General features: G+C 47.1%; 2 protein-coding genes across 4 annotated transcripts in view; one reads left to right on the top strand and one right to left on the bottom strand.

The window, feature by feature from the left end:
- The first annotated feature begins 1,967 nt into the window (after nucleotides 1-1,967).
- Nucleotides 1,968-6,297, top strand: LOC116716740 (tubulin polymerization-promoting protein family member 3-like). The gene is made up of 4 exons (XM_032557564.1): nucleotides 1,968-3,056; nucleotides 4,208-4,408; nucleotides 4,579-4,732; nucleotides 5,917-6,297. Exons 2-4 carry the CDS (start codon nucleotides 4,221-4,223, stop codon nucleotides 6,112-6,114), a joined length of 540 nt encoding a protein of 179 aa, XP_032413455.1. The 5' UTR covers nucleotides 1,968-3,056; nucleotides 4,208-4,220; the 3' UTR covers nucleotides 6,115-6,297.
- Nucleotides 6,298-7,210: 913 nt separating this feature from the next.
- The window catches only part of LOC116716739 (gastrula zinc finger protein XlCGF7.1-like), a 13,751-nt gene continuing 10,738 nt past the window's right edge, over nucleotides 7,211-10,223 (bottom strand). The window contains exons 2-3 of one of the 3 annotated variants that reach the window (XM_032557563.1): nucleotides 7,656-8,396; nucleotides 7,211-7,499 (exon numbers count right to left, since the gene is read on the bottom strand). In XM_032557563.1, the coding sequence (XP_032413454.1) occupies nucleotides 7,425-7,499; nucleotides 7,656-8,396 (816 nt within the window). In that variant the 3' untranslated portion in view covers nucleotides 7,211-7,424. Of the gene's footprint in view, nucleotides 8,397-10,223 lie in introns of all 3 variants that reach the window. The other 2 variants (XM_032557561.1, XM_032557562.1) reach the window with 2 other exon arrangements.

Raw genomic sequence — 10,223 nt, 5'->3', positions numbered from 1 at the left:
CAAGACCAGGAAAAAGAACCCGTCCTCTCGAGGGAACAGAACCACGGCCCAGCTTGAGGTTTGAGATGGCGTCAACGCAGCCGCCGTCCGTGTTCGTCAGCCGCACCAGCGGAGAGACGGCCGAAGTCCTCGGCTGGACCGCAGATCGGATCCAGACCGGTTCTGGAGTCCTGACTGGGTCCATTGGTTGTGGTCCAGCCTCCTGGACCGAGTTCTGTCCTGAAACAGCAGCCGCTGTTGGAAAGGGACTTTTATTGTGAAAGGTTGTGTGTATTTATTGGTGGACATGACTTTTAATCTGAAAGCTAAGGTGATTTCCTGTGAGTTTCAACCCCATCGGATCGGACGCTGTTCATCGGGTTTTAGTCAAAGCAGATCAAGGTGCTTCACATGATCAAATGTTATTGTTGCTGTTTCCTTAGCAACCTTGTCTCCTGGTTTCTATGGTAACTCAGACTCGACCAATATATTTGGTGAATCAATCCGATCACTTCAGTGTTTCACTGCCATCTGTGTGGCGACACCCAGTGGCTAAACTGTGAACTGCAGCTCAAAGAAAGCAGAACACTGAGGTTTCCAGGTCAGAGGTCGTTTCTACTCTGCTGTGCCTCTTCTCTTTCATCCTCCTGCTTCTGACCTGAGTCCTGAATCTGTCGGTGTGAACTGCTCCTTTAAATCTGAGTAGCAAGGGGGCGGAGTCACCTGTGTGATGTCACTGTTTGCAATAAACTATGATCCACAGTCGCATATTCCTCTTCATCACAACCAAAAAACATAAATCATTTTTACTGAACCAGCTCGATTGGTGCATGCAACAATACTAATGGAAAGTTTGGTGAAAGGAAAAATGTAGCAGAAAAGGTTGGATTGATTTCCATACGAATCACTTTCTTACAGAACACATTACATGAACACGCTAAACGTTAACAAAGGCAAAACGTCAGAAAGAGAGGAAGTGAGCCGAACAGCAAGCGACATGGAAAAGGCCTTTGACCTCTGACCTGCAGCCTCGCTCAGGCTGCGGAGGTCACCGAGGTTTCCAACAAACCGAGGAACAAAGAACTTCCTGCATAACAGCAGGGGCAGGGGTCCGAGTCCAGAGCCCTGCGGGCGCCCCTCAGTGGACAACACAGGAAGTTCTGTCAGAACGCTTCCGGGTTTCAGCTTCACACCAACCGAGCCATCTGGGGTCAAAGGTCAACAACACAATGACTGAAAACCTCAGGAAGATTTGTGTCAATGCTCAGAGAATGTTGGGTTCTCATTCCGTCTGAACCAGAAACCATCAGAACCGACCCATTTCAGCTTTCACTTCTGGATCTAAAAGCTGAGCTGAACTTTTCATCCCCGACACCCAGCGGTTCTGACGTTTATTAAAACCAGACCTCTGGTTCTGACTCTGCTCAGAACCAGAGGCCACCCGGCTCCACCAGAACCGGACCACATCACGTCCTGCTGCTGGTTCCTGTCTTTCCATTCATTTTTAACCTTTGACCCAAACTCACTTCACCCTGAACCCAAAACCCAAACCAGCGTTTCCCCTCATGGGGCCCACGCTTTAGGCCCCAGCAGGTGCAGTGGGTCCCCACAATGCATCTAATACATGGTTCACACACACACACACACACACACACGCACACACACACACACACACACACTCATTATTAAAACCAACCAATATGATCCGTCAGTCACCAGCAACACCTCAGGCTTTTATTTTGACAAGCTGATATCATCGGTGTGTGTTGCTGCATGTCATCATCCTCCCCGGATGAGGAGTGGTTGCTCTGGCAACCAGCCTCCAACAACATCAAAACAACGTCAATCACGAAGGAGGGGCAGCGAGAAGTATGTGACACACACACAAAGACACACACCAAGCAGCGTGGGAAGTTCACAGAGCAACACCAGGGACCCGTCACACACACGCACACACACACACACACACACACACACACACACACACAGCCAGACCGCGGTTTTTAGAGAGTGAATGAGGCGTAACAGCCAACAGGAGGACAGGTTTCCATAATAACTCCGTCCTGCAGACACATCCAGACCAAAATCTCTAGTCGCTTTATTTCAGTTTAAAATCATGGAACACAAAGAGACGCCTGACAGACAGAGAGCAGGGAAAACTGGATCAGTAAAGACAGATGGACAGAGACATCCATCCATCCATCCATCCACCCACTATCTGAACCTGCTTATCCTTGCAGGCTGGTGAGACGGAGTCTTAAAGGTGACCTCTCATGCCGTCCTCATATCCGTCCTCTCTCATGGCCATCCTTCCAGGGCTGCATCTAGGTTGAGGTACTGGAGTACATCCAGACAGACACTGGAGCACATTAGCTTAGCTAGCTAAGATGGATAAAACGAAGCTTATCAGGTGTTTACAGCGATTGATTGGTTCAATAATTAACTGGATAATTGATCAGTAATTATTATTATTGATTTTTTCTGCCAATATATCACCAACACGTTTTCTCTCGCATTGGCATGTTTACAGTCGTCGGTCTATCAGGAGCTGCTGGTTCTGTCTGGCTGGATGTGGACCATGGTCGTCATGGCAATGGCCACACAAACAGCAACAGCTGTGGGACATCCAGGAAGTTCAAGAGCTTCAATTTCCCACTGAGAAACAGAAGTTTATGTTTCAGTTTACAAACATCCTGGTTGTTTTTTTGCTGACTGATGATGGAGCAGATAATCAAACTGATTGATTATTGATAGCTTCTGCCTCACTAGGAGCAGAATGTGACCTCTGACCTCATCATGTTTCCATCAGTTTGAATCTGTTGCTGTCCTCTCACTGTGGCTTCATTAAGGGAATGTGTGTGTGTGTGTGTGTTGACCTCTGACCTGAAGCACTGGGAACTGCCCGGCTTCGTCCTCCTCCTCTTCCTCCTCTGCCTCGCTGCCCCTCCCCTGATGTGGGACAGGCTGGCGTCATGGCGACGGGGTAAACAGACGATAACAAGCGCCTCGGAGCGCGCCTCGGACCAGAGGACAGACGGAGACAGACGCAGGAGGACGTGAGACATCAAGGAGCTCAGGTTTGAACTTTGACCTTCTGGGAAACTCTGTTTTAGTTTTTGAAGGTTTTACCTTGAAAGGATTTCCCAGTAGACCTGCTGGGTTCTGGTCTCCAGAAACCGGGTCGGACCTCAGAACTGCTGCTTAGTCAAGCATCTTACTGCTTGAGACCTGCAATGAAAACTGGATTAAAACTGTGGGTGTGTGTGTGAGAGAGAGAGTGTGTGAGTGTGTGTGGTTGCCATCATACAACGTTATCACTGCAGCAAAACAGCCGGAAGGATTTTATTGATGATTTATTATTTTGAATCCGACCTGCAGGTTGATTTTTATGATCACAAATTTCTGCTGGGTTCTGGTCTAGGTCCAGTTCCACTCTTCTTTCAGGTCTCCAGTAAACCTGGAGGATCTCTGGTCCAGTGCTCTGATGTCCATCTTTACCTTCTTAGCCCAACTGTACAGCTTTGACGTTCTATAACTCATGAATTAGTCTGCAGAGGTCAGAGATCATGAATCTGCATTAATATGATGTCATTTAATGTGGGGAAGGAAGGGTCCATATAGTTCTGGTGAAGTGGTGAAGAGGTCCATTTGGTTCAGAATGCTGCAGAGAGGTTCTGTTCTGGTCAGCGGCTTCGACTCAGGATGTTTTCGTCCTTCAGTCCGGTCGACCCGGTTCTACTGGACCCAGAACTCCACCATCTGCTCCACCTCCAGCTGCTGTGGTTCTGAGTCAAACCAACCTGTTCCCCTCCTGGCCTGTGGGGGCGCTGCACCAAGAACCACTGAGGGAAACGACACAAAAACCTCTGAAGACACTGAGAGCAACTTCCTGTTTCACCAGATGGAAACAAGATGGAGGCGTCAGATTTTAGTGTTGGAGGATTTCCCTGAAGATCCAGAACTGACCGTCGGACGTTCAGCTGTAAGAGGTTCTGGCCCGGGTGAGGACCATGATTCTTCTGTGGTTCTCTGGAGACCTTAGAGACGGTTCTGGTTCTTGAACTGTTTCTAGACTGATGGAGTCTTTGGTTCTGATCTGTTATGGAATGCTTTGTTGATTTCTGAGATCTTCTGCCTACTTCCTGTTGTCAGCCGGGTTCTGTTCCACAGTTTTCACATGTAAATGTTCATAGTGACGGTGCGTTGACTGACCTTTGCTCTTCTTCAGGAGTCGTCTCATCATGGCGGTCAGTTCGGACACGGAGCCGCTCTTCGTGGCCTTCAAGAGGTTCTCCGTCTACGGAGACACGAAGGCGAGCGGCAGGGAGCTGACCGGGAAGGCCTGGGCCAAGCTGTGCAAGGACTGCCGGGTCATCGACGGGAAGAGCGTCACCGGCACCGACGTGGACATCGTCTTCTCCAAAGTGAAGTGAGTTTTTCTGCAGCGGATCCACATCGGGCCAGGGTTTCCTCTCATGGCTCATGAACAAGCAGCAGATTCAGTTTGGCGCTGGATCCATTGGAGGTTCTGGAGTGAATACAGGTTCTGGTGAAGGTCTGAGATGAAGGTTGTTGATGGAATATCTCTGTGTCTTGTAGACAGAGGTCGGCTCGGGTCATCACCTACAAGGAGTTCCAGCAGGCGCTGGAAGAACTGGCTCCCAAGAGGTTCAAAGGTCAAAGTAAAGAGGCGGCGCTGCAGTCCATTCACAAGCTGGTGGAGGGCCAAGAGCCGACTAACGTCGGCGTGACGGTGAGCCTTCGTGGAGACGTTTCCTGTTCAGTTGAATCTCGTTTAGTTTCTGTTTCCAACTGAAGGCTTCTAGAAACGCTGGATCGGGCGAGTTTAGAGCAGAAAGTGTCCGACCCTCGATTAGCTTCTGCTAATCTGACTTTCTGAGAATAAAAGATGTTCAGAGGAAAATCACTGAACTGCTAATGAAACAAAATTTATCACAAAGACTGGAATAAACCTCAAGGCGTCCAGCTGGTTCACTTGCAAGATTTAGAAACCGTCAGACGATGTTCAAACCTAAGCTCCTCCCCCCAGCGCCCCGCAGCCTTAAGGCTTCCTGGATGTAGCAGGTTTGGTCGTACTGTGTGACGTTGAGCCTCATGGTAGGAGCAGCTCTTCACACAAAAACCCTTTTCACTCAAAAACATCCAGGTGAGATCATCTCTCGAGACCCAACATGAGCTCAGAGTAAACAAAGATGGCTGACTAGGAGAAAGCAGTTTGTGTACTATATTTAATGGACAAAAAGATACAAAGACGTCTCCAACGTCCACTGGACTTTCTGCTCCTCCACGTTGTTTTGTCTTTTGTGTTTCTCCTCAGTGTTTCCATCACCTCGCTTTCTGATTGGCTAAATGTCACATTCAACAAGCGGCGTTCTCTCACGCTGCGATATCGGGTCAAGATGATCCCACATGTTGAAACTCTGAACACACGGCAGGAAAATCTCCTCATACTAATTTTAAAACTGATAATCGGAGTGTCTTTGAGATGGTGGAAGGAGGAAATGGGATGATGTGAACCGTGTGAGCCGGGCGTTAAGGCCGCTCTACAGACGTTTTCTATCTACGTTAAACTGGGAGACTCAATAATGTCGGAAGAGACGATGCTTCTTTTCTGATCTGGGGATCGTCAAGCATCTAACCTTTACCCTAACCCTTACCCTAACCAACTGACTGACTTTAGTTGCTGCTTTTTAACCAAACAGTCATTCGCTGTTGGATCGGGTTCTTCATAATCTGTCTTCCAGTTAGAATCATGAGTATTGAAGTGTTTTTGAAATCTTGATTTTTATTTAAATATTTCTGATCAAATTCATCTTCGTCAGGAACTCCTAACTTTTCTGTCGCATTCTGCGGAGCAGACAGGAAGTAGCTGCACTTGTCCCCCGATTTCCTTCCTGTCCTCTCTGTGTCCCTCAGAAAGTGGCGAAGACGGCAACGGTGGACCGTCTGACGGACACGTCCCGCTACACCGGCTCCCACAAGGAGCGCTTCGACGACAGCGGCCGGGGCAAAGGCCGCGAAGGCCGCGAAGACCTGGTGGAGCACACGGGCTACGTGAACGCGTACAAGGACGCCGGAACGTACGACAGCAAGGTGAAGGACGCCGACAAGTGAGGAGACGCCCCCTGCTGGAAACTCAGAGGAAGTCCTCTGGGACTGGACCAAACCCTGCATGGAGGGAGCTGAACAGACCTCCGGTCCACCTGCTGGTGGAACCAGGAATTAATAAACAACATTTAGAGCTTCTAGGTTGTTTCACAATGTCTCCTTCCTGTAATAAACTTCACATCCGATGGAGTTCATGAAAATATGATTTATTAAATCACTGTTAGATTTCTGAGCTGAATAGAAAATGTTGAGTTGGAGAAAAAAATATTTTCAGATGATTTTAACTAACATCATATAAATTAGAAGCTCAAAAATCTAAAAATTAAATATTCCAAGAGGAAATTATTTATTCTGGTAGAAAAATGTCCAACAGCAACAAACAGTTTGCAGGTGTGTGGCGCCCCCTAGTGGCAGAGAGAAGCTACAACAGGTTAATCCATGTTGCACTAAAGAAGAGATTAAACTCAAACATTTTAATGCTGTCAGATAATTCTATGTTTGCTCATTTTTTGTGAAACATTGTTGGATTTAGAAGAAATAACCAGAGTCTGGGTTCATTCAGACCTTTACTTGATTCTTTATTGAAATAATTGTGTTTGAAAAGTAAAGTAAATGCAACTACTCAAAAAAAGAAAAATCTGTAAATGTTTCAGTAAAAATGCTTCAATAACGCAGGATGTTAAATCTGCTCCATTTCCATCAGTCCAACTAAAACCCAATAATGAAGAAATGAAACAAAATGAAAACCTGAAGCTGCTGAAGGTCCAGAAGCTCTGACTGACGTTCAGGAAACCAGCAGACCACCTTAACAATCCAGACCCCCTTAACCCATACAGACCACCAAAAGCGATCCAGACCACCTTTACCGATGGTGGTCTGGACCTTAAGCGATCCAGACCATCTTAAACGATCCTGACCACCTTAAGCGATCCAGACCGCCTTAACAATCCAGACCACCTTAAACGATCCAGACCACCTTAAGCAATCTAGAGAATTGAAGCTGAACTGAGCAGTGAGGAAACATTAACAGGAAGACCATGATGCACCACAGAAAACAGGAAGTGGTCCAAACTCCACCAGGAAGTGATGACTCAACAGAAAATCGTTTGATGCAACAAAAACTTTATTCTGAAAACTACAGAAACATAACTTCTTCAATATTTGCAGCAGGAAATCAGATTATTCAAGTTCATCAAGTAAAAACCAAAAGAATCTTCCTGAAGACAAGATGACCTCTGACCTTCCTTCAGGTTCCTGTTGGTCCGGCTGACAGACGGCAGACATGAAGCCTTTGGGATGCAGCTGGCCGGTTCTGTTCATGACTCAGTCCAGTCTCTTTTCACAGCTAGATCCCTGGGTGGTCCAGTCTGTCCTGGAACCACGCCGTGTCCAGCGGACGGTCCAGTCTGTCCTGGAACCACGCCGTGTCCAGCGGACGGTCCGGTCTGTCCTGGAACCACGCCGTGTCCAGCGGACGGTCCGGTCTGTCCTGGAACCACGCCGTGTCCAGCGGACGGTCCAGTCTGTCCTGGAACCACGCCGTGTCTGGCGGACATCATCTGGAGCTTCCGGAGACGCCAGTTGCGCTGCAGCACGTCCAGCCACTTGTGGCTGCGCTTGTGATTGGCTCGGATCAGCGCCGTGGCGAATATCTCCCCGCAGGCGTCACACTGATACCCGGCGTGAACCCGTTGGTGGCGCCTCAGGGAGACGGCCAGCTTGAAGGCTTCTCCACACTCGCCGCAGATGAACGGTTTCAGGTCCGAGTGGATGACCTGGTGGGTCTGGAGAGCCTGCTTGGTGACGAAACGTTTGTCACACTGGTGACACCAGAAGGGTTTCTCTCCGGTGTGGTGGATCCGGTGCTGTTTCACCTCAGACAATGTTTTAAATCCCTTCCCACACACATCACACCGATACGGTTTCTCACCCGTGTGTGTGCGTCTGTGGACCGTCAAGGCGCTGGACTCAGCGAAACACTTCCCACACTCATCACACTTGTAGGGTTTCTCCCCCGTGTGCAGCCGCTGGTGTTTCTTCAGACTGCTGGACACGGAGAAGGACGCTCCGCACTCCACACAGCCGTACGGTTTCTCTCCGGTGTGAATCCGCTGATGGAGCTTCAGGGAGTTCAACACCTTGAAGGAGGCGCCGCAGTCGCTGCAGATGTGTGGTCTCTCCTCACTGTGGACGATCTGGTGGGCCTTCAGCCTCTCAGCTGACTGGAAGGTTTTACTACACAGCAGACAGCGGTGACCCTTTGACCTCGCTTTCCCTTTACGTTTCTGCTGAACACAAATAAACAACATTTGAATGCGTTAGAATCTACATGGAGAAGAAAACAAGTCGTATCTGGACCGATATTTAACCCCAAAAACAAAGAGGAAGCCCGAATGAGATCGGCTCCCTTCTAGACCAGACGCTGATCATCTTATTTCAAATCTTATTTATTAAACTCTACTTTCATTATCAAAATCAAAAATCTAAACCAGCGGTGGTTTTACAGACAGAATACATTTTCAAAGATCACATTAACAGATTAATGGAGGAAACATTTCTCTGCTGATTCTTCATCATCAAGACGTTTGGAGAGTTGATGGACCAGCAGATCTACACATCCAGATTGGTCGTCATCTCCAGTTAAGTTCTGGATGTTTTGGCTCTACTTCCTGCTTTCTTCACCTTGGACTCGTTTTCTTCCCACTTCAGATTCTTGCTGTTCATCTCTAAAGGTTTTTTCTTTGGTTGTCCAGATGGTCTCTACTTGCTGCCAATCTGGTTATGGAGGAGTCGACATCATCAAGCTGTCAGAAACGGTTCGTTTTCCAGCAGCAGCTTCAGATCGACTGCAGGGGAAAGATGGAGGTTCAGGTCCCGGAGAGCCACAGACCTTCTGCTGGCAAATGATCCAACATGGAGGCAACAGCAGCTCAGATCCTGGAGGCCAAGCGACAGAACCACTGGATCCTCCTCACCTTTTTCTTCTCATTCTGAGGATGTTGGAAGTTTAGTGAACCACAGAATCTGGCCAAAGTTCCCAGTCCATTAAAATCCAAACAGAACAGTCCTTCCTCTCTTCTTTGCTTCACAATCCACTAATGAATCAGGAATGTTGATAATAACATAGAAATGGGATTTGAAGACATTAATTTAGAGTAATTAATTACATCGATTTTAATGAGTTGCATATTGTAACCCAGTTAATTGCAATATTTATATACACTTTTTTTTTTTTTACAAGAAACAGTCCCAAGGGGGAACCTTTGTATTCCTGTGTTTCTGGTACAGTCGTAAATCTGACGCACAGCTACGTCGCTAACAGTAGCGATGGCAGCGGCTTTTCTCGGTTAATTTCTGCTTCTAAATGATTTGACCAAACCCAGAAAATGTTCACAGCAGGACAGCCAAATAAAATAAAAAATATTTATTTTTAGCTTTATGAATCTATTTATTCATTTGCCTTTACAGTCATGTCTTGACTGACCTGAAGAATATTTTAAAAATAAATATGTTATTGCGCTCATTTGTCCATTTATTCAATAATTTAGCAGCATAAATGGTTTTATCAAAAATGTTGCTTATTTGGTCAATTAATGGTTTTCAATTACAAAGCAATAATCCAACCCCGAAATTAACCGGAAATATTCAAACCACTAATTCAATCTGTTCACGAGGAAAACCAGCAGCTGGAGTCGGATTATTCACTGCTGGTGGATCAGAACTCGGGCCCGGTTCGGCTCGATTAGACAGGTTCAGGTCCAGTTCGGTAAAGTTAGAGACCGACCGGTCTTGTGCGCAATTCTGTTCCCCTGTGAAAATCTGCCCCCTTGTGTCGGGAGCGCGCATTGCAGCCGGAGAGGCGGATCTGACCATTTTCACGGCGCTTCTGATCGATTTCTCGGTAAAAACAACTCAGTTAATCATGTCAAGCTTGTAACATTTAGTTTAATCTGCAGCTGTTGTTTACAAAATTGTAAAAATAATTAAATAAACGAGGTTTTTTTACGCTGTTTTGTGTTATTTTAAACGCCAAGAGAATCGGTCTTTTTCCAACTTTTGTCACTTCCGCCTGACAGAAATAAAAGTCAGTCACCAAAACACAGTTTTTCAACACG

The sequence above is a fragment of the Xiphophorus hellerii genome, unplaced genomic scaffold (assembly GCF_003331165.1).
Source record: "Xiphophorus hellerii strain 12219 unplaced genomic scaffold, Xiphophorus_hellerii-4.1 PGA_scaffold_85__1_contigs__length_250000, whole genome shotgun sequence".
Classification (NCBI taxonomy): domain Eukaryota; kingdom Metazoa; phylum Chordata; class Actinopteri; order Cyprinodontiformes; family Poeciliidae; genus Xiphophorus; species Xiphophorus hellerii.
The sequence above is the reverse complement of the archived record's forward strand: the minus strand, read 5'-3'. Positions and strand labels throughout refer to the sequence as shown.

Excerpts from the sequence above, each read along its gene's own strand:
- LOC116716740 (XM_032557564.1), top strand. The coding sequence starts at position 4,221 with ATGGCGGTCAGTTCGGACACGGAGCCGCTCTTCGTGGCCTTCAAGAGG. Across the intron at positions 4,409-4,578 it reads ATCGTCTTCTCCAAAGTGAA|ACAGAGGTCGGCTCGGGTCA; the intron begins GTGAGTTTTTCT and ends TGTGTCTTGTAG. Across the intron at positions 4,733-5,916 it reads CGACTAACGTCGGCGTGACG|AAAGTGGCGAAGACGGCAAC; the intron begins GTGAGCCTTCGT and ends TGTGTCCCTCAG.